Source organism: Muntiacus reevesi, chromosome 5 (assembly GCF_963930625.1).
Source record: "Muntiacus reevesi chromosome 5, mMunRee1.1, whole genome shotgun sequence".
In the NCBI taxonomy this organism is placed as follows: Eukaryota; Metazoa; Chordata; class Mammalia; order Artiodactyla; family Cervidae; genus Muntiacus; species Muntiacus reevesi.
In genome coordinates, this window is record NC_089253.1 from 109,037,611 (window position 1) to 109,063,525 (window position 25,915).

The window sequence follows — 25,915 nt, forward strand, 5'->3', positions numbered from 1 at the left end:
CTAACTGAGCCGTCTCTGGTTTTGGGACAGCAAATCTAAGTACATTTTGGACCTCAGGAACCGGGGATAAGAGTCTTTCTCCATGAGACTGTGTACTTTGCCCTGGGCTTGGTCAAAACAAGTCAGGGATGGCTCTTGCATGTTCTTCCTCGTGGCTTCTCGGGTCTGGAAGTCTATGTTTACCTGGAGACAGAAGCAGAGAACATCATCATAGGCCCTCAAGGGCCAAGGCACCCGGCAGTTGGTCCTACTTAATAATTATTCATGACAGCATCTTAAATATGTTAAGGTTATTCATACTTTTCACACTGCTTTCATGAAAGTCTTCCCTTTTGATCCCAGGAAGAGTCCTGTAAGGTCTGAAGACCAGATATTCTTCATCCCAATTTATAAAGATACTGAAGAAATGAGATATCAAAAAGCTGGTCTATGAAGCAGGATATGGCAGCCCACTCCAGTATTCTGGCCTGGAAAATTCTATTGGCAGAGGAGCCTGGTGGGCTAACTATAGTCCATGGAGTCACAAAGAGTCGGACACAACTGAGTGACTGAGCACTCCCCTTTCCCACTCACCTCCCCACTTTTATTCCCTGGTGCTATTAAAATTTAGTGTGTAATCATAAAAATAGAAAAAGAAAAAGAAAAAAAGCTGGTCTAATGTACTATGGAAAATTAGTAACAGTCAAGGTAAAAAAACCCAAATTACTCAACACTCAATCCAGAGGTCTTCCCAATGTCAGGTCAAGAGTTAAACCGGAGACTAGCATTAATGTGGGTTCCCTAAAGTAAATTTGCCTCTTTGTCCTTTCTCAGCTACTAAGGAAACAAATGCCCTGGGGAGAAAGAGTATGTTAAGAATGTACATCTCTCATCCAACCAACAATTATAATAAGCCTGCTGTATTCTGGCCATTGGCCAAAGATGTCCTGAGTTGCAAGTCAAAGCATAATTGAAGAGTCCTACATACATAATGCATCTAAATTCAGAGACAGCAAATATTTTTCTTCTATAAAACCCTCCCAGGTAAAACCCTGTTTTATAACTCAGAATAGCAGTACATAGAAATTCATATTACTATTATAAGTAATTATAATAAACAACCATAAAATAATATAAGTGACTGTAATTACTCATTACTAAGCAATGGCAAATATTGGCTAGGTGTTTGACCCCTAATACTCATAGTGGTTTTGAAAGGGAGATGATATTGTACCCTTTTACACTGGGGAAAATGTGATTCAGAGAAACAGGGTAAGTTGATCAAGATCACATAGCAAGTAAGTGGTGGAGCTAGTGTTGCAACACGATTCCAAAGTACATGCTCATTCCATCAAGCCGTGTTGCCTTCCTCTAGGAAAACTAACACGGATTTATTGGCATCTATCTTCCAGAATCCCTATAGAAACAGTTCCTGCTGGCACATATTTAACTGACAGGCAGCTAGAATACTCCTAATAGAGCTCCTTTTTATAGAATCCCTGGGCTCTGCACCTTAAAAGTGATCCCTTTTTTCATCAAGAGCCATCAGAGCAGTAAGGTTCAGTTCAGAAGAAAGTCCCCGTCAAACCTGGCTCAAACCCCTTCAAAGACAGAGGGCTATGGATGGAGGTCTGACAAGACCCCACCGCCAACACACCTCCCGTGGAGCCTGCACATCCACAAACTCCTCAAAGATTCTATGGGCCTTGGAGACTAGTTTGGCGGTTGACCTGGTCTTCTTGAACTCCTCACAGGCCAACCAGAACTCCAGGTTCTCTTCACTGAACTCCGTCTTCAGGAAGGCGCGGAAGGCAGCCACTCCATCTGTGGATGTGGAGGGGTGTGGAAAGGAAGAGAAATAGGAAGAGGCTTAGTTCAAGAACTGTAGAAGAAAGAAAGAAAGGTGGTCAGAAAGCAAGAGTGGCCCTAATTAGGCCACTGTCCAGCCCCCACTGAGCCTCCCCCACGTCCTCTTGAGGAGTCTCTTCTCTTAAACACACAGGTACCCTCAGAGGCGAGCCGTGCTCCTCATTAGAGGATCACAGGGATGTTCCGGAGAAATGATTAGGATGCCACAGGAATAATGACTCTGGGAAGGCCTGGTCACTTCTAATCAGCCCTCAGTGGTCACTGCCTGTCCCCTAACGCAGAGTTGGCTGTCCCCTGGGCCTACTGCTGAGCCTGTGTTTCTAATGAGGCCAAAGTAATATATGGAATTCGTTCTCGCCCAATCCAAGTCAACCAACCTGAAAAAAACAATCTGTCACAAGACAAATTGGGTGGGTCAGGGTGTGTGAATGCCTCAGGGCAAATCCTTTACTAATATCAGAAAAATGTCTGAAAGTAAACACCCCACTGCCATGTAGTCAGTAAAAACATCCTATTACATGGAAGGGGTTCTCAGTCTCTTTTTAAAAACTTCTGAGGTCCCATATTTTAATGATTAATTCCATGGATCCTTTATTTTAAAAGAGCTTGTCTTTCAAATTATATGTTTTAATTGAGATCAATTATAACTTTTCTACCTAATGATTAAATATCCTTTCATTTTCTTAATTAATGTCATACATATTGCCAAATGGAGCTTCTGATCAGAATAAGATGAGCAGGATTATCACACGGATTTGGAGAAAGAAACAACATTGACTGATAGCCTATGCATTCTGCTGATGTTTTCATCTTAAAAGAGTTTTTATAAAGTATCCTAACCTTTAACGCACACTCCTCAAATCAAATAAGACCTATCACTTTCTACCAACTGTCCCCAGAGAAGGGCAGATACAACCGAAAATAAAAGAGTGACTGCATTTGGTAAAAAATTACTCTGGCTATAATGTTTCATTTCTTTTCTAAAATTTACTAGAAGGACAATATGTTCAGTTCAGTTCAGTTCAGTTCAGTCGCTCAGTCGTGTCCGACTCTTTGTAACCCCATGAATCGCAGCACGCCAGGCCTCCCTGTCCATCACCAACTCCCGGAGTCTACCCAAACCCATGTCCATTGAGTCAGTGATGCCATCCAGTCATCTCATTCTCTGTCGTCCCCTTCTCTTCCTGCCCCCAATCCCTCCCAGCAGCAGGGTCTTTTCCAATGTGTCAACTCTTCGCATGAGGTGGCCAGAGTACTGGAGTTTCAGCCTCAGCATCAGTCCTTCCTATGAACACCCAGGACTGATCTCCTTTAGGATCAGTCCAAGGGATCAGTCCAAGGGATCTAGATCCAAGGCTGGATCTACTTGCAGTCCAAGGGACTCTCAAGAATCTTATCCAACACCACAGTTCAAAAGCATCAGTGCTTTGGCGCTCAGCTTTCTTCACAGTCCAACTCCCACAGCCATACATGACTACTGGAAAAACCATAACCTTGACTAGACAGACCTTTGTTGGCAAAGTAATGTCTCTGCATATGTTAACAGGTTTTTATCCACTCTTTTTTTCAGTTTTTAGATTTTTTTGTTTGTTTTTATTGGAGTGTAGTTGCTTTACAATGTCGTGTTAGTTTCTGCTGTACAGAGAAATGAATCAGCTGCATAAACACCTATATCCATAAATATATTTATGGATTTTCTTCCCATTTAGGTCTCCACAGAGCACTGAGTAGACGTTTCAGTGCTATACAATCTGTCTCTTGTTATCCACTTTATACATGTTGTTGTTTACTCACTAAATTGTGTCAAACTCTGCGACCCCACAGACTGTTAGCTACTAGGATCCTCTGTCCATGTGATTTCCCAGACTCAAGAATACTGAAGTGGGTTGCCACTGCCTTCTCCAGGAGATCTTTCCAACTCAGGGATCAAACCCCCATCTTCTACCTCTCCTGCACTGGCAGGCAGATTCTTTATCCCTGAGCCACCAGAGAAGTCCAATCTTATACACAGTAGTACATATACACCACTTGAAATCTCCCAGTTCATTTCATACCCCATTCCCACACTGGTACCCATGGACTCCCCTGAGCAGCCTAGGTCCATGCATATGTACCAGGATTGGGCAATGCCCAGCTTCATTCCATGGACCATTGGCACTAGCCACGTGGGTGACATATTTAAATGTTTGTTTTACTTTCCTGAAACATATTTATTTCTAATTAAAACATCTGCTTCAAAATAGACGTTTTATTGCCCACATTAAAACCATAGTTATAAAAACCAAGACTTTTAAGAGCCAGAAACTTGGGAGAGAAAAGGGTTTCAATGAAACTCCCAAACCTAAACCTTAACACAAAGAAATCTAAGTTTGGGGGCCTGAGCTTAAAGTGTTTAACAAAGGTAGGGTTAGCCATGACATCACCCTAGTCAGGACATTTTGGAGAGTGAAGGGGACCATTTCTGTTAATTACACAGGAAGAATGGGCATAAACCATGACCACCATAGGAAAAACGAGGACACACGGTCACCTTAACAGTAAGACCAAGAGACTGGAGAAAGCAGAGTATGATATAAGGTTGTTTTGCACCAGGCAGGATGGAAATAAAATTGCTGCTGTGCCAGGCAGGAGGAGAGTAACACAGTTTAGATTCATATGCAAGGCCTGCTCAGGTCTCCACTCACCCTTATCCCTGCCTTGGGTTCAAAACCCTGAGAGGAGGGAATAGAAATGCGAGATAAACTGAGGATCAAAGTGCACGTGAAACAGTGGCCTGGCAATGATTAGGCAGAGAGAGAGAGAGTCTGAAAATCATTCATTCAACTCAAAAACTTTTTTAAAAAGCTACTTATGTACAAAGTACTATTCAAAGTCTTAGGATACGTTAGAGGACAAATCATAAAATTCCTGTTCATAATATCTCTTGTGGGTGCTCTTTTGGCCACATCCTGTCTCCTCCAAGGTCTCAAAGAGGTCAAGAGGTTTCCACACCCACCTGCTGCCGTCGGAGCCTTTGAGGGGACTCAGTGCCCATGACAGGCGAGGGGTGGGGGGTGGGGGTCTGCTCCAGCAAAGTGACCTCGGAGCAGAGATCAGCCCACATGTGACCAGAGCCGGGGACACCATCCACGATGTGGGGGGGACACAGGCCATGGGCCCTGACCTTGTGCCTTCCCACTGTGGTCAGGGTATGGAAGGAAAAATGTGGGGGGACCCTAAAACACTGCCATTGATCTAAAGGAGCAAATGTGAAGAGACTCAGAAGAGTGACTAGGAAGGGCCTGGGGTTTTTTTCTTTTCTTTTTAATTGGTGTCTAATTGTTTTACAATGTTGTGTTAGTTGCTAGTATACACTGAAGTGAATCAGCTACATGTATACCTAAGTCCCCTGCCTCCTGAGCCTCCTTCCCATCCCACCCCCATCCCACCCCTCTAGGTCATCACAGAGCACCAAGTTCCCTGTGCTATACAGTCTGTTCCTTCTAGCTATTTTACATATGGTAGCGTATATATGTCAACGCTACTCTCTCAAGAGCATGTTGTTTTTAAACCAGAAGAGGCTAAATTCTTCGAATTAAAAAGTTTGTGACTCGTGTTAGATTTTGTTTTGCTTTTCATCAAGCAAAGAACAGGTGCTTGTGAGCAAGCAGAGATAAGGAAAATTACCTCTCCGCCTTCCTCAATGGTATCAGTGAGAATCGCCCTCCCAAGGAAACTGTCTGGCCTCACGCTACCCAAGGTACAGACCTTATCTCCTTGCATCAGAGCTCAGCTTTGCTGGGTCTTTGTGTGGCTGAAGGGAGATAACACTAGCAAAGTACTCTCAGGATCATTGCTTTACTTCTCCCCACTTTATCGATGAGGAAATGGAGGCTTGGAGAAGGGGCTAGACTGAGTTCACACAAGTAATAACATGCAGCGTTAAAAAATATAAGACAGGTTAACTTCCAATCTAATACAGCAGTAACACCATCTCTTCTCATTCATTCATTTATTCTTGCACCCATTATGCAACCCAAGCATTCTGCTAGGAGCCTGGGCAGAAAACATAGACTCAGTTAAGTGTTCACAGAACTTACAGTAAAAGAGCAATTTGAGCCAAGATAGCATAATTATGGTAATTATGGTATAGATGATAAGTGATATGATAGGGAAAGTGTAGGTTGCTGTGAAAGTACCCAGGAAGGGGGCCTGTGCCAGAGCTGAGGAGAAGGGGGACGTCTTGCAGGAGGAAGAAGCTTCTAGGCTGAGCTGTGAAGCTGAGAAGGAAGTTAAGTGAAAGCAGGAGGGGAAGAAGAAGAGACGGGCAGGAAAGGTGAGTCACAAAGCAGAGGCCTACAGTTCAGAAACGTCGTTAGAGTGACCAGAAATAGTTCAGATTAATGTTTACTACTAATAAAAATGCTAAAATGATTGAGCCTATTTAGAAGATACACATACAGCAAGAGTCCTGTGAAAGAGTCAGAGAGAGAAGTGTTGCAGAGAAGAAGCCAGCTCTGATTCCACATTGGAACTGTTTCTTTGACTTGCTTTTTGTTGCTTTTATTATTATAAGCATACAGAATGGCCGGCCTCGGAGAATCCTGCCCTTCTGCCTGATTGTTTAAACTAAAGTGCCTTTGTTCGGAACCTTGTCCACCTGTGGATGGCAGGAAGGAAGAAATGAACACATCCCCTGCCTGAAGCTTGCATTTCTGGGAGATGTTTGCAAGATTAATGGACTTTTTGCTTAGCTTCCTTACCTTCCCCCATCTCTTATCTATAAAGGAACCTGGCTTCCAGACCCCACGATAAGATGGTCATTTTGAGGTGCTAGCCTGCCATCTTCTCTGTCAGCCAGCTCCCCAGTTAAAGTCTCTTCCTTGCCTCAACCCCTGTCTCTCAGGTTCATTGGCCTGTCATGTGATGTGCAGAGCAAACTTGCACTTGGTAACAGAAGGATGACACAGCCCTCCAAAAGACCTGGGGAGTCAACATTTCAGGGAGAAGGTAGCCACAGTGTCCAGTGCTACCCAGAGATCAAGCTAGATATGATATGAGAAGCAGTGGTTGTTAGACTCACCAGCAAGATTCAGCAACCATTGGCAGGAACGGGGACAGTGGTGTGATGAGAGCCCTAGTCATGCTGTGGTTAAGTATGGGGTGAGTGAGAGGGGAGGAAGTTGAAACAATGAATTTAGATGCCCCTTCCAAGAAAGGGAGTAGAGAGATCAGAGAGCATAGCTGGAGAGAAACAGGAAGTCAGGAAAGAACTCTGGGTGTGTGTGTGTGTGTGTGTGTTGGGGTTTTTGTAAGATAGCCTTGGTGGTGGTTTAGTCGCTAAGTCATGTTTGACTCTTGAGACCCCCATGGACTGTAGCCCTCCAGGTTCCTCTGTCCATGGGATTTCCCAGGCAAGAATACTGGAGTGGGTTGCCATTTCCTTCTCCCAGATAGCCTTGGGTATGATTAAATGTTGATCTGGCCGGAAAATACTTGTTGAGCAGAAGGAATTGAAGCTAACGAAAAGAAAGAGTTTAATTGAGGGGACTTCCCTGGTGGCCCAGTGTTTAAGAATCTACCTTCCAGTGCAGGAGACATGGGTTCAACCCCTGGTCAGGGAACTTAAGATTCCGCATGCCGCAACTAAGGAGACGCCCACATACCACAATGAAGATCCCATGTGCTGCAATTGATGCAATCTAAATAAATAATTTTTTTAAAGAAAGTGTTTAACTGATAACATGTTGTCTCCAGGAAGGCAGGAGAAAGGCCAGAGAACAATGTCATGATAGAGAGAAAGGAGAAAAGTTGTGTGTGGATGCAGGGAAGTCTGTAGTTTTGGCACAGTATACAGAAGGAGGTTCCATCTGATGTTAGCGGGAAAAGTGGTAGGAACTGAAGATATGTTTCTTACTTATTTATCGAGGATCTGCGGCAGGGAGTTTTATCTATTTCCTCCACACCACGCTTTGAGCTAGAGATTTCACACACAGGAGCTCAGTATACTTTCACAGCTGTGCTGACCCATAGATAGCACAAGTGACCCACTCTCAATTTTCCCCATTAAAACATACGGAAGTCAGATAAACTTCCCAGTCACACAGTTGGTAAGAACAGCCAAGTTTCCCTACCGTCCATATGGCTCCAAAGCAGGATCTTTCCAGATGTGTTTGCAGGCAGAAGGAAAAGAAGAGCAAGGGAAGAAAACAATTAAAGGGGAAAAGCATAGTATCTGGTAAAAGCAAATTCTAGAGAAGGAGAAGGATCAAGAAGTGGAAGAACTTGACTTCTTAAGAGTCAAAAGTGGAGAAAGTGGGGCGGGGGTCAAAGGAGATAAACAGTTCCGGGAGGGACATATTTAGGATGCATCAGTTTGAACAGCCTGGATCTTCTTCTTAATTTAGGGGAAAAGCCCTGCAGGTAGTCTGCCTCCATGTGCTAGATTTTGGAGATACAGTAGAATCAAATCAGATAAAGTCACAACCTTACAGAACTCCAGGTTAGTCTAGTGTAACAGACACTAAGCAATTATTTCAAATAATTAATTGAGGGCCTTCCCCGGTGGTCCAGCGATTGAGAGTCTCCCTGACAATGCAGGGGACACGAGTTCCATCCCTGGTTCTGGAAAATTCCACATGCCTTGGGGCAACTAAACCTGTGTGCTGCAACTACTGAAGCCCACACTCCGGACACCAAGCTCTCCACCAAGAGAAGCCACTACAGTGAGAAGTCTGGGCACTGTAATGAAGAGTAGCCACTGCTCAGAGCAACAAAGACACAGGGTAGTCAAAAATAAACAAGTAAATAAATAATTAAAAAAATCAATTGAATAATTAAAAGTGCAGTGTGTGCTGAAATGGGAATGCTAATGAGAGTAGAAAGAGTTTAGAACAGCTACTTTGGAAAAAAGAATAGGAACCAGGTAGAAAATAGGCAAACCACTATGAAGATATAGATCTCAGTTCCTGGAGAAGGTTATGATGCACCGGGAAAGGAGTAAGACCTTTTAGTTTTGGGGTGTGCCCATCATTCAAGGACAGGAGCATCAGCTTCAGGCTGGAACCTGGAGAGCAGGAAGGAACCAGCAGTTGGGACACTGAAAAAGGAAGAGGCTAAGCAGAAGTTTAAAAAGAAAAAAAAAAAAATTTTGGAAGTTAGAGGAGGAATTTTTTAAATAACCCCTCAGTTCAGTTCAGTTCAGTCCCTCAGTCAAGTCCAACTCTTTGCAACCCTATGAACTGCAGCATGCCAAGCCTCCTTGTCCATCACCAACTCCCAGAGTCTATGAGTTGAGTCAGTGATGCCATCCAACCGTATCATACTTGTCGTCCCCTTCTCTCGCCTTCAATCTTTCCCAGCATCAAGGTCTTTTCCAATGAGTCAGTTCTTCCCATCAGGTGGCCAAGGTATTGGAGTTCCAGCTTCAGCATCAGTCCTTCCAATGAATATTCAGGACTGATTTCCTTTAGGATGGACTGTTTAGATCTCCTTGCTGTCCAAGGGACTCTCAAAAGTCTTCTCTAACACCACAGTTCAAAAGCATCAGTTCTTCAGTGGTCAGCTTTCTTTATGGTCCAACTCTCACATCCATACATGACCACTGGAGAAACCAGAGCCTTGACTAGACGGACCTTTGTTGGCAAAGGAATGTCTCTCTCTTTTTAATGTGTTGTCTAGGTTGGTCATAACTTTCCTTCCAAGGAGCAAGCATCTTTTAATTTCATGGCTGCAGTCACCATCTGCAGTGATTTTGGAGCCCCCAAAAATAAAGTCTCTTACTGTTTCCATTGTTTCCCCATTTATTTGCCATGAAGTGATGGGACTGGATGTCATGATCTTAGTTTTCTGAATGTTGAGTTTTAAGCCAACTTTTTCACTCTCCTCTTTCACATTCATCAAGAGGCTCTTTAGTTCTCCTTTACTTTCTGCCATAAAGGTGGTGTTGTCTGCAAATCTGAGGTTATTGCTATTTCTCCCGAAAATCTTGATTCCAGCTTGTGCTTCATCCAGCCTGCACTTCGTATGATGTACTCTGCATATAAGTTAAATAAGCAGGGTGACAATATATAGCCTTGATGTATTCCTTTCCCTATTTGGAACCAGTCTGTTGTTCCATGTCCAGTTCTAACTGTTGCTTCCTGACCTGCATATAGGTTTCTCAAGAGGCAGGTCAGGTGGTCTGGTATTCCCATCTCTTTAAGAGTTTTCCATAGTTTGTTGTGATCCACACAGTCAAAGGCTTTGGCATAGTCAATAAAGCAGAAGTAGATGTGTTTCTGGAACTCTCTTGCTTTTTCAATGATCCAACAGATGTTGGCAATTTGATCTCTGGTTCCTCTGCCTTTTCTAAAACCAGCTTGAACATCTGGAAGTTCACAGTTCACTTACTGTTGAAGCCTGGCTTGGAGAATTTTGAGCATTACTTTACTAACGTGTGAGATGAGTACAATTGTGCAGTAATTTGAGCATTCTTTGGCATTGCCTTTCTATGGGATTGGAATGAAAGCAGACCTTTTCCAGTCCTGTGGTCACTGCTGTGTTTTCCAAATTTGCTGGCATATTGAGTGTAGCACTTTCACAGCATCATCTTTCAGGATTTGAAATAGCTCAACTGGAATTCCATCACCTCCACTAGCTTTGTTCATAGTGATGCATCCTAAGGTCCACTTGACTTTGCATTCCAGGATGTCTGGCTCTAGGAGAGTGATCACATGATCGGGATTATCTGCATCGTGAAGATCTTTTTTGTACAGTTCTTCTGTGTATTCTTGCCACCTCTTAATATCTTCTGCTTCTGTTAGGTCCATACCATTTCTGTCCTTTATTGTGTCCGTTTTTGCATGAAATGTTCCCTTGGTATCTCTAAATTTCTTGAAGAGATCTCTAGTATTTCCCATTCTATTGTTTTCCTCTATTTCTTGGCACTGAACACTGAGGAAGGCTTTCTTATCTCTCCTTGCTATTCTTTGGAACTCTGCATTCAAATGGGTATATCTTGCCTTTTCTCCTTTGCCTTTCACTTCTCTTCTTTTCACAGCTATTTGTAAGGCCCCTTCAGACAACCATTTTGCCTTTTTGCATTTCTTTTTCCTGCCAATTTGTATTGAGCTTGTGTTTTGGGCCAGACACAGCACCAAATGCTTTGTGTGCCTCATGGCATTTGCTGTTCCTAGCAAATCAACATCATAGGACCTGAGAGTTTCTTCATTTCACAGCAGAGAAAGATGAAGCTTAGAGAAGTTAAATAACTTGCTGCAGGTCTCATGGTTAGCAAGTGGCAAGGAGGCCAAACTGCAGAGCCAGCATTCTTCTGCGGCTGGTGGTCCAGTCCCCAGCTCTGCATGATGATGGTCCCAAGGGATGCCTGCCTGCGCCAGTGATGACTAGAGAGGAGAGTCACTGCAGTGCAAGCCAAGGAGGTCTGGAGAACATGGTGGTGACGAAATTTCCAGGAATGAAGACAACAGATGAGGTGGAGAGAAGATGAAAAAAGTCACCAAGGGAGGTGGAAGGGTATGGGAGATGAGAACAACACAGAGACAGGGATGTACTTGGGCAGGAGAATCCAATGGAGTTACAGCAGCTCAGACCCCATGGGGAGGGAGATTCGGAGTAAAATGCATGGTGGGCTCATTCATACTCAGATTGTCAGGCAGCCAGGTGAGTCCGCCCATCCCACGTAGGGTGGGAGCACTGCAGTCTCAGCTAGAGCACCAGTCACAGACAGGCCGCTGGTAATTAGCACATTCAACCTGACCGAGCCTTGGCACCCTGGTCTGTAAGTGAGGGTGGTGGATTTGATGAACTCTCCCAGGGAGGGTTAGAGCTCCGCCCTGGGCTCCCATCACAATCGCCAACCTGCCTCACACACAGCTCTCAGTCGATCGCTTTCCATCCTCCTCCTCTTCACCATCACACATCAAGAACTTACCCCAGGCCAAGTTCTACAGCGTCCAGTCCATTTATCTACTCACATAACCTCTACACCAAGCCTGTTATCAAGGCAGAGGCTCTGGGATCAGACAGTCTAGGTTCGAATACTGTGAGATCTTGGGAAAATACCTTAACATCTCTAAGTTTAAGTGAAATGACTGTGGTCATTTGGCCTGTGAGGGGTGGAAGGTGGATTTACACACACATCTACGTGACTTCAGAGCCCATTCTGCCTGTCGTCCTCTGGTGACCTTTGGTGGGTCCCACGTTATCACTTCCTCCAAACGTGGGATAACCCCAAATAACCCCAAATAACAATAACCCCAAATCGGACAGTATGATGAAAGTACGCCGCAACAGGGCAAAGGCACCATTTGGCCCACAGAGCCGGGGATTCTCCGGCAAGACAACAACCACCACCACGTCCTCTGTGTTGTCCACAGAGGCTACCAGGTACCAGGCATGACCTGGAATCAGTCCGAACTCGCTTCTTTCCCACAGCTCCAATATCCACCCTAGGTGTCTGTCCTAGGATGCGAGGGTACCTCACAGAGCAGACAGGCACACTCCCGCACCCCGGCGCCAGGATGCCGTCACACAGCACAGCTGAGTGACCTTGTAGAGTGCATTCTTTCAGGTGGCCTTGATCCAAAATGTGTTTGCCTGCATTTCAGAGGTTTCAGAGGGCATGGGAGGGGAACCAAAGCAAAATATGGTACTTAAAATTGCCTGGCATTCCGAGGGAAGAGCTCGAGGAGAGATGGGGAAGGAAGGGAGAAAGGCCTGGGAGGGTCTGGACCCGAACAGCAGCACTGTAGCAAAGATGACCCGAAAAGTGTCTTTGAAAGAGGCCTGCACCCACCCTGGGGATCCCAGCCCTCCTCCTTTCCTTCCCCTCCCCTCTCAGCACAACCTATCCCCACCCTTTTATATTCCCAGGGCCGGCTCTGAGCAAGGCAGGGCGGAGGTTCACTGTGCAAGAGAAATTTCATCCTGCAAAAAGGAACCTGAGATGCAGGTGGAACCTCCCACCCCCACAACTGCAGGAGCCCCTCCCCTTCCCTGCTGTGTACAGACCACTCGTCTCCCACCTGGCCCACCTTTCCTGATCTTCTGACCTAGCTAAGGAAGCATATGGGACTACAGCAGGGTTTTTTCTTCCCATCTACATCTTTTCCTCCCCCTTCTATCACCTCCCACCTCCTTCCAGCAAGTCTTTGGTCTTCTCCCTGACTCCTCAGCATCTTTCCCTGCCTTTCCCCCTTTTCTTCTGTCTTCCATCCTTTTTTGATCCTCCTTCCATCTTTCCCCTTCTCTCTGCCAGGACCCTCTCCTTCCCTTCTGCTTGTCAAACTGCAATTGGTTAAAATGCAAGATGCCGCTTCATCTCTGAAAGGCTCATAGCCTCCACTGGCTTCTGAGAGTGACCTGCTTTATTAGCTGTGCTTCCTCTGCCCTCCCCCCACCCCCGCCCCAGCCATGCACCATCCACCCCTCCTTACCCACCCCTCCCTGGGGCATCCCAGACCCAGTTCCCTCCCCAGTACCCAGAGAAATAGAGTCCCCCCTTCACCACCCTCACAGATTCCAGGCAGTCAGAAAGAGTGACTTCTGAGTCCTGAAGCTGTTCTGCCTGGGACTGTGCTCTGGCTCGACACACACTAGCTAAGTGTGACCTTGAGCAAGATACTGGACTTCTCTGAGCTTCAGTTCTCTCCTCTGTGAAATGCAGTACCTACCCCGTGAAACTGTTAATATGTGTAAACAGCATGCAGAGTCTGACACCAAGACAGTGATTGCTCCATACATGTTTGTGACCATTATTCCCATACTTTGCTGGCTTAAGGACTCAGGACAGAACATAACACGCCTGATGTATACTTATGGCCGATTTACCTTGTTGCAGGGCAAAAACCAATACAACATTATAAAGTGATTATCCTCCAATTAAAAAAAAAAAGATGCCTAACACGGAAAAACGACCCTGGTAACTTAGAGATGATGGGTGAGAGACAGTTCATGAAAATAAGAGAGAAACAGGAGGATCCGCCTTTTTCCTTTTTCATTTCATACTGGGTTTTCTCTGTACGACCCTCTAAGGAGTCAAGGCTCTAAAGACATCAGATATGTTTGAAATTAGTGTCTATCAAGTCGCAGGAAAGGAAAGGCTGGTGACCAGAATTCCTGGAACATGGGACAGAATTTTGACGTCCTCCGGAGCATGCACAGCATCTCCAAGAACACACCCGTGGCCGCACACGCTGCCTGCTGCCGGCACCCTCCCTCTAGTTCTTTGATGCAGGGTGCTTACATAAGAAAAGAAACTGGGTCACTATGAATGATCGGTGCAGCTGGTGCGGCTGGGAGGGGGGCTTAGGTAACAGGTCAAGGTCCAGGAGTCCTGATTTAGCTGGCATTGGAGGTGGGCTGCAGCCTAGCTCAGTCCCCAGGCTTGGAAAAATACAAGATCACAAGAATGATGTTTTTTTTTTTTTTTAGCTTTCTGTTTGCTTAAGTGTAGTAGTCTCAAAGACCAGAGTCCTCTTACATCCCTGACCAATTGGAAAAAATAAGCTGGCGCATGGGTCCAAGGTCAGACAGAGGAGAGGAGAGGAGTATACATTTATAAAATCTAGGATACATACACTAATGGCAAATCAAAACCTCTTTGATTCAGAACCAAGCTTACTAATTTGAAATTTATGATGAGAATAGCACCAGGATCAAAGCCTTCCTTTTATGTTATCTACGGAATGAAGGTTTTAAAGCAAATAACTTCGGCTAAGAAGATTTAGGTAGGAAGATTATTTAGAGAACAAACTATTTCCAGTTCTTGACATTTATTGGCAAGCAATTAGTATGCTAATTGTACTTCAGTCTTGTGATTAACGTAATTTTCTTCAATGATCTCTACTTTGTTAGTGTATATATAGCAAGATGATAGATTACGAAGTAGTAGGACTTAGTTGCTAGAGTTTTTGAGTCAGAAAGGACATGGGAGATACTACGATCCAGCCCTACACTGAACACTAGGAAATGATGAGGCCCTCGGTTGCACAGTTTCTTATTCCTAGGATGTGGTCACAGAAGAGAAAGGAGAGCCTGGGTCTTAAAACTTCTAGTCCAATGTTCCTTCTTATTTTGTCAGGCAGAAACTGAGTCAAGCAACAGATAGAACATAATAGAGTCTGTATCTGCAACTATTATAAGAAATTAGCAAGGAATTTTTTTTAATTAAAGATGTGAAAAAGGAAATGTGCCCCAAATAGAGTGAAAGTTTAACATCCACAAATAACTATAAAGACAAGAGAAATATTGTCAAATCCCATGTACACAGTCCACAGCTTAAAAGATTTCAAAAATTCAGTGTTTGGGAATGCTTGTCTAGCTGGTTTGATATAACAATACTGCAAGGACTCTCAAAGAGAAAACATAGCAGATTCACCTACTGGGCTTTTAAAAACTACCTTCTGCTAAAGAAGATGTGGTACATATATACAATAAATACTACTCAGCCATAAAAAAGAACAAAATAATGCCATTTGCAGGAACATGGATGGACCTGAAGACTGTCATACTGAGTGAAGTAAGTCAAAGACAAATCACATAATATCAATTATATATGAATCTTTAAAAAGGATACAACTGAACTTATTCACAAAACACAAATAGAGTCACAGAAGTAGGAAACAAACAAATGGTTACCAGGAGGTAAGGAGGGGAGGGATAAATTGTGAGATTGAGATTGCTATACACGCTACTATACATAAACGAGATAATTAATAAGGACCCACTGTGTGGCACAGGGAAATCTACTCAACACTCTGTAATGGTCTATACAGGAAAAGAATCTAAAAAAAGGATAGATACATGCATATGTATTACTGATTCACTTTACTGTATGCCAGAAATTAACACAAGGTTGCAAATCAATTATACTCCAATAAAATTAAAAATAAAATCAATACTTTTGTTAATAAATGTTATTTAAATTAAAAAAGAAAAAATACATCTCCAGGCAGATTCTCTTACATACATTGAGAGGAAATTGGGATGCTATGAGGAAAGGGTGTCAAAACCTCAAGTGGCAAGTGGAGGGAGATACGAAATCTAAATAAGCCCACTGGTGATACTACCGTGACCCACATCCTACCCCCCGAGTTCAACCTCAAGCTCCCTATGGGATCAAGGAGCTTACACAATCTCTAACATAGAGGAGTCATGAAATGTATGTGAATTCAATGTTGCGTTATAACAAAAATTATAATAGTTATCCTTCATGGAGCCCCACCATGCACCAGTCACCATGCATAGCATTTCATAATCACATTTAATACTTGCCACAACTCTACAAGGTAAGTCTAAGCATTCCCCTTTCATAGATGAGGAAAGTGAGGTTTATAAGAGGTTACATAATTTAGCAAAGGTCACAGCTGGTAAGCAACAGAATGAGTGTCCAATTGCTTTCATTCAAACCTTTTCCAGTGAGCTTTTAATAGCTGCCTTATATATTCTTGGCACTTCTTCTATGAAGGCTAAGTGCACCCATACTCCTGGGTGGGTGAAGGTAAAAATTATAGCAATGCAGAGAGGATGGCAGGCTACCCCGGTGGCTCAGCAGTAAGGAATCCACCTGCCAATGCAGGAGACATGGGTCCGATCCCTGGGTTAGGAAGATCCCCTGAAGAAGGAAAGGGCAACTCACTCCAGTATTCTTGCCTAGGAAACCCCACGCACAGAGGAGCATGGTGGGCTACAATCCATGGGGTCGCAAAAGAGTCAGACACAGCTTAATGACTAAACAACAACAGAGGGGGTAGTAAGGAGGAAGAGAAGTTTCTTTTCCATCCATCTTTAGCTCAAGTACCTCTTTCTAGCCTTTATCTCACTTTATCCAGAAAGCACACCTGCCATATTTGTTTATTTACTATGAATACCCTCTACCATGCCTGCTACATATGTGGACTCTGCAATACACGGATGATGCCCCCTTTAAACAGATGTGTTGTCTGAGAGCTTTGGAGAACTGAAGTCCAGCCTTTAGTGTTTATCTTGGAAAATACCGACCACCTGCCCTACCAAGATGTTCCAGGCTCATAGCTTTCCCTACTTGTATTTGAGAGCAGTGTTGCTCAGGCTTCAATGCACCTCAACATTACCGGGGGGCTAAATAAAAATGGGCTTCCCCAGTGGCACGGTGGTAAAGAATCTGCCTGCCAGTGCAGGAGATGCAAGAGATGTGGGTTCCATCTCTGGGTTAGGAAGATCCCCCGAAGGAGGAAATGGAAACCCACTCCAGCATTCTTGCCTGGAGAATTCCATGGACAGGGGATGCTGGTGGGCGATAGTCCCACCAGGTTGCAAAGAGTTGGACATGACTGAGCACACACTATTACAGAGAAAAAACAGATTGCAGACCCCCACTTGCAGAGATTCTGATTCAGTAGGTATGAGCCAAGACCCAAGAATTTGCCTTTCTCACAAGCTCCCATCGAATCATCCTCTGATGTGGCCTTCCATGGATCCCACTTTGAGTAACACTGTTCTAGAACCTTAGGGCTTGGAGAGGAATAAGGGGAGAACTGTGTGATAAATGGAAATCTGATTATTAACCTGTACATTCTAGAGCTAAAGGCCACTCGGATGAACAAGTGTGGAATTTCGTGATCTGATAATTTTAGTGTCTGCTTGTTTGGAGTTTTCTGTTTGGGTGCCATGTGACCAGGTCACATCATTATTTTTCTGTATCTCAATCATTATCCTAAAGGGGCTAATTTTTTCATTAAACTAAAAGCTTCTTTACTGGTTTCCTTTGCTCAGAGACAAATACTAACTCTGCAAATGTAAAAGAGCTTTCAATTATACTATTCCATGAAGCTAGCTTTCCCTGGGCCTGGTGGAGACAGGTCAGTCTGGACCCTTCATGTTCTGCAAGCAATGAAAAAAGGACAAGGACCAAAAGGAGACCCAGGATGGGGTGCTCTGTCATCCAGGTGGGGGATCAGGCTGAAAGAAGTGAGAGGAAGAGGAAAGGAATGTGGGCTCCACCTTCACCTTAAAACTGGAATGAATTTCAACTTCTATGTCAAAAAAAAAAAAAAAGGGAGGAAGGGACAGAGGGAAGGCAAGAGAATCAATTCAGAGTTAAGGACTGAACGTCCTACTAAAAGCTGGACAAATAACAAGCATATGTCTGAACCTCATGAGGAATAAAAGCAGGGACACACAATTCTTTTCTCCAGCAACCTGTCAGAAAAGATTTCCCACAAGCTGGGAAATTCTCCCAGGTCTGAACTGCAGAGATGGGTGCATGCATGCACACACGCCCCCGGGGGCAGACTACGTGCACACTCACAGGCACCAAGTCTAATTGTCACTAGTTGAACAGGAAAAAGATGCCAAATTAACGCACATTAGAAATCCCTCTCTATCTAATGAAGCCATCAGCAATTTCAATTTCATTTTTCATTTGTTAGTTAAAAAAAAAAAAAGCACTTAGCAAATAGTTATCTCCTAGACCGCCACGGGTGCTTTTTCAGTTCTGTACTACATTTGTAAGCAAATGTAATTGGAAATAAAACTGCTTCAAGTATTTGCGTTCCAGCTTTTTTTATTCTATGGTTTAAAATGTAGTAAAGTTGTTTTCTTTTTTTGCCTGAGATTTGAACCCATGAGGGGCATCCCTGTCCAGTGGGATCCTGCCAAGGGGAGAAGGCTTCATAACACAGGTCCCCTCACCTCTCATCTGCTTGCCCAAGCCATTTCAGCTCTAAAGCACTTTTATATAACCCTGCAGGCAGTGCTGACTCAAACCACCTGCCGTAGGTGACGAATGATTGCCAATCCTGGTGGTTGCTATAGACAGCCTCCTAGAACAACAGGGCAGAACTCAATCCAGTCCTCTTGAGGCCAGATCCTTCACTGTAGAGACGAGGAAACAGATCTTCCAAGAGAATGAAGGATTCCATCAAGGCCATCCAGCTATTTAGCAGTAGAGCTGGGTCAAAATTGAGAGGTCTGACTACCTGTCAGTGTGAGCAGAAACACGCTCCCCAATTAAATGGAACAAAGCTCTAAACCAGGGATCCCCAACCTCTGGGATCTAATGCCTGATGATCTGAGGTGGAGCTGATATAATAATAATAGAAATAAAGTGCACAGAAAATTTAATGACTTCAATCATCCCCAAAACAACCCACCCACCAACCCCTTCACTCCAGTCTGTGGAAAAATTGTCTTCCGTGAAACCACTCCCTGGTGCCAAAAAGGTTGGGGACCCCTGTTCTAAACCAAAAGCAGCCCTTCTGCTCTGGATTGGTAAGGACCTCTAACACAGACTAGGTAGCATTTAAGAGGAACACTGGATGCCAAGATCCTATTTGAAATCTTGAATTCCTCCCCGCTCCCCGAGTCTTAGCACACTGCCTATATCTTGTATTGTCTGTAGGCATGCCTGTTTTCTCAGAAGGCTGCATTCTCCACCAGGGAAGGACAGTCTAGTTCATCTTGCAACCCCCTGCCCATCAGCGACTTAGCATAGATTTTGTCCATAATGAGGACTCGGTTCACCTTTTACAGAGAATGAAAACATCCAGGCAGGGCAAGATGGCAGAGATGCTCTGTCGATTGAGAAAGGGAACAAGAACAATTATCTGAATTTTCGGAAATAGAATATGCAGGGAGGACAGCTGCCTGGAGAATTCCCAGCCAGTGTGTTCTAGACCAACACAAGTGTTCCTGGAGCCCATTCAGTCATTCTCTTTTCTTTTTAGGACATTTTGTTGTTTAAATTCCTGTACACCTCTGATCAACTGCTGTCCTTCCTAAGAGACCAGCACACATGTAATCCCTTTGGAAAAGCTTAATCAGGCCTAATTGAGTCATAATACTAACCCAAATTAATTAGACTTTTAGAAAGTTGCCAACACTCTTGGAGGTAGGCTGGGCTCTGACCCCTCCACAGATTCACGGGGAGTAAGTGTTCAAGTTTTAAAACCTTGAAATTCTGCCACAGGCCCCTAAATAAAAGTCCCTTGCTTCTCAAAGACATTCACTCCATTGGCTTTTTATTTCCGTAGTAAAAAAAATAAAAACGAACATCAGATTCCAAGAAGGATCACAGAACTTTGAAGTTCAAAAAGCCTATTTCTGTATCTTTTTATATATATATATATATATAACAAAGAGGCAATCTGGTATCAGCTTGTAACCCCTTAGTGGAATCTCCCTCCCAGAAAATTGTTATTTCATTCCTGGAAACTCAAAGTATCTGTGACAGAAGCAGAACCAAGTATATCTTTAGCTCTAAAAGTCATTGAATCAAGCAAATGCAATTAAACCTCTCAATCTCCAGGTCTTACCACTGAAACAATCCAAATATACCCTGAGCATCCATCCACTAGCTTTAGTACCATAAACTCTGTCTGTAAAGGCTTCTTATTAATCATTGGCAGCAAAATTTGCAGTCTTATTCTCAAGGTACATTTATTTCTCATTTGAGAAAAATTCTTTTAAAATTCCATTCTTAAAAAAAAATTCCACCTTACTCTCAGAAAACACCTTTGCATAGAGAACCCCAAAATCATCTAAAGGTGACCTCCTGTGAAGATTCTCACACCTGAGAATGAGGAAACAGCCTCAGGGACTTAAACTGAGTCAGTTACGAGGCTGAAATAGAAACCAAACTTCAAGATGACCTTGAATCTAATCCAACCAGAAAAGAAGGTGTAAATTGATAGTGACACTTGTTTAGCCGCCTATTGTGACTCCAGAAAATAAGTCAGAATTGCCCCATAAAAAAACGACCATGACTGTCAAATCCTAAGTATTACCGCGCATACGCCATTGCCTTGGCAAACTCACCACAGAAGTTTGCTGTTGGGGTTACAGCCATATGTTATACTTGCTGTATCTTCTCTGCTTTATTTTCCTTCCTAACTGTAATCCATAGAACACTAAAATGACTATTTGTCTCACAAAATTACTCGTTACAATATGTGCTTATTCTTAAATTTTGCAATTCACTTCAAAATCTATTCAAAAGCATTTGTTAATTAGTATTAGGACTAAGGATATGGTTAGAAGGAACTGCTCCTCTAGATGAAAGCAAAGTCACTTTTAAAGACATTTTCTAAAGATCGAGCAACCCCATCAAGGCCGTCAACTATCTGGTAGCCAAGCTGGGTCAGAATCCAGAACACAAGTATATACCAGCCAATGCCCTTCACTTTGCGATGCAAAATCGTGTCCCATTCTCCATGCCAAAAGTTTCCCTCTTGCTCCCAGATCAATCAGGATTCCTAATGCCAATAAGACGAATTTATGGGGAGCACTGAATGCCTGTGTAAAACCCTCTTTTCTCCTCAAAAGACCCTTCCGTCTTCTCCACCTCTGCTTTCCCACTTTCATGTTTTTCATGTCACTAGGACGTGAAGCCCAATGAACTTGAACTTGCTTACGATGAGGAAAAAAGCAAGAGCTGAAAAATCTGGCTGCCATCAAAATGCCCCTCCTTCATGACAAAATGCACAACTCTTTCTGTCTTTGTGACAAACAGAACATCTATGAGATGAGGAAAGGGGGAATCAGAAGAGGAGAGATCTCAGAAGTGTGTACTAATAAAACTTAAGGTCGAGTTGAGGGTATAATACTAAACCCCCCAAATAAGGAGGGATAAGAAAACTCAAAACTCCGCGAACTCAAGTCAATAACAAAATGCACAAAATATTCTTTCGGCTGATGAGTAACCCCAGGCTCTCCAGTGACTTGGGGGGAGGTCATTTAATTTTATAAAGCAAGATCTGGATGGAATCTAGACTTTCATTCCCAATGAACCCATCACTCCAACTCTCTAAGTCAAATTCTTTCTTGCTAAAGTTGCTGAGACATGAAGTCTTCTTGGGACCAAACTTTCAGCTCAGAAAACAGAAAATAAGGGCCCTCTTCCCAGAGTATTAAATTATGTTTTCTTGTCTATTTTCAGGCTCTCTGAAGGTGGAGGCTGGAGCTGTCTGGAACACCAGGCATGGTACCTGGATCATGATGGGTTCATTTTTTACAAAATGAATGATTTGCCAAGACATAATAAAGCCTGAATTTTACTTACACTTATGGGAGAGAAGTACATCAAAGGAATCCGCCCACCTCGTAGCTTCTTCTGTGGATAGTCTCCTAGGAAAGAAGGAACATCTGTCTTGAATCTTTCTGCAATGACCTCCTCTCCTTCAGCCACCACTGAGATTTGCTCATGAGAACAAATCAAAACAATGGAGGGCAAATGAAGACCACACTTGGACTCCTGCAATCCTGTCGCTAGAAATGTACACATTCTTAAGTAGCTGATAGAAGAATCTCAGAATTGGGATTTTGTAAGTTTAATAAGTTGGCTTTCAGTCTAAAAAGCAAAACTAAGAAAGTACATCATTTAAAGATGCCCCTGTAGGGGAATTCCCTGGCAACCCAGTGGTGAGGACTCGGTGCTCTCATTCCCAAGAGCCCAGGTTCAATCCCTGGAAGGGAAACTAAGATCTCATAAGCTGCACAGGGCAGCCAAAATAAATTAAAAGCAAAATTTAAAAAATAAGAAATCAAATGTCATTGTAAACCAACTAAGAAAATTAAAGTGTTAGTTGCTCAGTCATGTCCGACTCTTTGTGACCCCATGGACCATAGCCCGCCAGAATCCTCTGTCCATAGAATTCTTCAGGCAAGCATACTGGAGTGGGTTGCCATTTCCTTCTCCAGGGGGTCTTAACGCCCCGGGGGATCAAACCTGGGTATCCTGCATTGCAGGTAGATTCTTTACCATCTGAACCACCAAACCAACTATACCTCTACTTAATAAATTAGTTAATTAATATATCACAATCACAACGAAAAGAAGCTGGACTTGGAAACAAAAAACTTAGGCTGAGTTCCTGACTGCATCTCTTCCTGTCACCTTTGTTTCCTTACCTCTTTAATGGGGATAACGGCACCCATCACAGAACCCCATGAGGGTTAAACGAGGTCCCATCTGTGACATCACTTAAGACAGTGCCTGCACAGAGAACAGGCACTGAAACCAGATTATCTCAACCTAAGCAGATTTTTAAGAGTAGATTTGAGTGTTTCCAAACTGAGAAGCTCAGGTTGACAATTAAGTAGAACAAAGAAGTATTCTTCACTGCAGCTTTATAAGAGTGGTGCCTAATCTGGCTTTCTTAGGAGAAAAAGAAGGGTCCCTATTCTGAATTTTAAAGCCATACGCTTTGAACAGGAAAATAACATTCTTTCATTCGTGTTCAAATATAGAAAAGAAGCGCCAAGAGACAGGAAGTTATTGTCACTCGGCTCATCTCTTCAGCCATCTAACAAAGAAGAGGTTATATAGTCCCAGCATGAGCATCCCACGGCCGACACTCCGGGGATGCAGTGTGGCCATATTACTCACTTTAGAGCACGGTTGGGTTTGTCGGGAAGAATGGCTGTGAAATCACTACAAGAGTCAGACTTGTGAGACAGGCATCCCAGTCGAGTCCTCATCCCTTTGTTCCTGCAACAAACACAGGGGCAGAAAGATGGGGAACTGTCATGAAAATAACTGTCAGCCCCCAAAGGGGAGCTGCTGTGGCAGAAGCCAGCCCTGCCCTGCTCCCATCCTTCCCCAGGTGGCCCCTAAAGATTTCATGAGCGAGAGGAGAAACAACAAGAGGATCAAGGGCAATACTCACTCCCTATCTTGACGACCGGAATAGTAATAGGTCCCCTAGCCCTAGAGGCTTAACACTTTTTAAAGCTGACATGCAAGTTGATGGTAAGTCAATGAAGGTCATTAGCTTGGATGAATTTCTAAATTAGGATTCTCTGTGGGGAAAGGAACTACAGTGATGACAAAGTAACAATCCACATTTTGCTCTGCCTCTAGGAGGGCAAAGTAGCAGCAGCAGCAAACTCCTGACTGTAGAGCCCAGTGATATACACACGGAGAGCAGGGAGATGCTTGAGTGATACAGTGATGCCTGTCACAGGATCTCAGAGCTCAGACAAAATAGGGACCTTCAGGGCAGGTCAGTTCTACCTCAGGTCTTTCCCATTCATTGCACAAACCTGAGGATAAACATGAATGGCGACAGGCCAGTGAGGACTGATGCCTGCAGGTGGGAAGCAGAAGCAGTGGGTACAACCAGCAGCTAAGAACCAGGGTACCCTCTGTCAGCAATTTCACTTAACTAAGCTCTCATACACTTATTTGTATTTTGACTAATCTCAATCAACATATTTAAAATTTTAACATGCGTGCCTAAATTTCTCGAATTTTTAATTTTCTTAAGGACCAGACACTTTGCAGTTATATGTTGTGACAGCTCCAAGAGAAATGAAGATAATATCTCTTTCTGACTCTCAATATTAGCCCCCTTTGACCTTTCGCTGAGATTGGAAAATTGTGGCCCTGAGAGATACCTGTTTGTGTAAATAAAATTTTATTGGAACTTTATTTATTGGAAACACCCTGCTTGTTTATATATGGTCTGAAGCTGTTTTTGAACATAAGGGCACAGTTGGGTGGTTGAGGACAGACTGTATGGCCCATGAAGTTGACAATATTTACTCCCTGGTTCCTGAGAGATTAAGTTCATTGACCCCTGACCTCTAACCGTGACCACTCCTTGGATGGAGGGCAAAGGTAAGAGGGAGGAGTTTGGGATGAGCAGGACTTAAAAGTGACTGATAAAAGGGGACCGCCATGTGCACACTGGTGACAATTTGCCGTGGAAATAGTCCAAAAAGACGTTATTCTCCTTGTTAAAAGGAACTTCTTCCATCCTGGTTTCCCTTCCTCATTTTCAGAAATCCTGGATCTGGGCAGAGATGTGAGATCCAATTTAAGCGCTTTTACTTCAGATGGGCTTTCATCTCTGACCCTGGTCATTGTTCACAGAAATCTCATCCAGCAAATGTCTATGGGGATGGTATTACCTGTGGCGGGGGTGGACAACTCGTGCACAGCCCATCTCCAAGGAGCCTTTTAAGGCCAGAACATCCAAGGTCCCAGAAATAACTCCTCTCCTGCACATCCTGCACCCCCAGCTCTCATCTCAGCTAGGCTCACTGTGCAGCCATCGATTTCCTTGCTTTTCAAAACACTGGCTACAGCCATTCTCTCTCCCTCAACAGTGAGCATGTCATGTCCACTTGCTCTTACAAATCACAGGGTGTCCCAGCACCAGGCTAATGGAGCAACTGATTAAGGGTCCTTGAATCATCACATTCCATGAATTCAAGTGCAGGTCCTGCCCAGGCTGCACCACAGGCCAGAACCAACTCAGAGTGAGTTGGCTCATTCCTCGGTGCCTCAGAAACATCAGTCAGTGAATAGTCAGGTCGATGCCCCCAAAAGAGCAATTAAGAGGATTTCAATAAATGGCAAATCCATGCAAGCCATCTAACAAGGTTTAGCAGGGGCCAGTGTAAAGGGTGCTGCTTGTTACCAAGACAACGGTGAGTCTCCCAAATAGTTTGCAAAAATCTTCCATAAAATATCCTTTGGGGCAAAATAGTTCTGACTTTCTATCTTGTCTAATTGAAACTTAACCTTTTCATTAGGTCGGAAATAACAGGAGCAGAAGTGCGAGTCAAAGGTTAAGGTTACTTTAAAAACAAAGGTGCCCTCATCTTTCTTTTCTATGCCAGTAACACAGAGAGACCCCTAAATGATTCAGTACAAGCTCATGCACAGTCCCACCCTCTGAGTCCCATCCCATGGGGCAGGGATTGGCGCTAAGGCAGGTTCTGCTTGCAAGGCCCCAACTCTGCAAGGAGCATCCAGGCAAACACAGCACAGTACACACGGAGGCCTGGGGGAATGGAGGCCAGCGATCCACCTACAGGATTAGAAGGTTTGGGGCTGGCTCAGACAGCAGGGCAGGTGGGAAGGTGGAAAAAGAGAAAAGAAAGGTGAGAAGACATGTTAGCATCAGTTACCTGCGTGGCATCAGTAAAGCGGCCATACGGGCGCCCACTTATGGTTAACCCTCTGGCCGATGTGCAGGGACGACAGGGCGGGAGATAAGACCGCAGGGCTCGGGGATTTACCCTTTCACGTCCTCTCACCTAGAATCAAAGAATCTGCTGTAAGAGGGGGCCCCCTCTCTGATTGCACTGCAAGTCCTCG

General features: G+C 43.9%; 1 protein-coding gene across 1 annotated transcript; it reads right to left on the reverse strand.

Moving 5' to 3' along the window:
- RGS8 (regulator of G protein signaling 8) lies at nucleotides 1-25,751 on the reverse strand. The gene is made up of 5 exons (XM_065936995.1): nucleotides 25,726-25,751; nucleotides 23,195-23,296; nucleotides 21,869-21,933; nucleotides 1,637-1,803; nucleotides 1-183 (listed from the first exon to the last, which is right to left on the reverse strand). Exons 1-5 carry the CDS (start codon nucleotides 25,749-25,751, stop codon nucleotides 1-3), a joined length of 543 nt encoding a protein of 180 aa, XP_065793067.1.
- Between the last annotated feature and the right edge of the window lie 164 nt (nucleotides 25,752-25,915).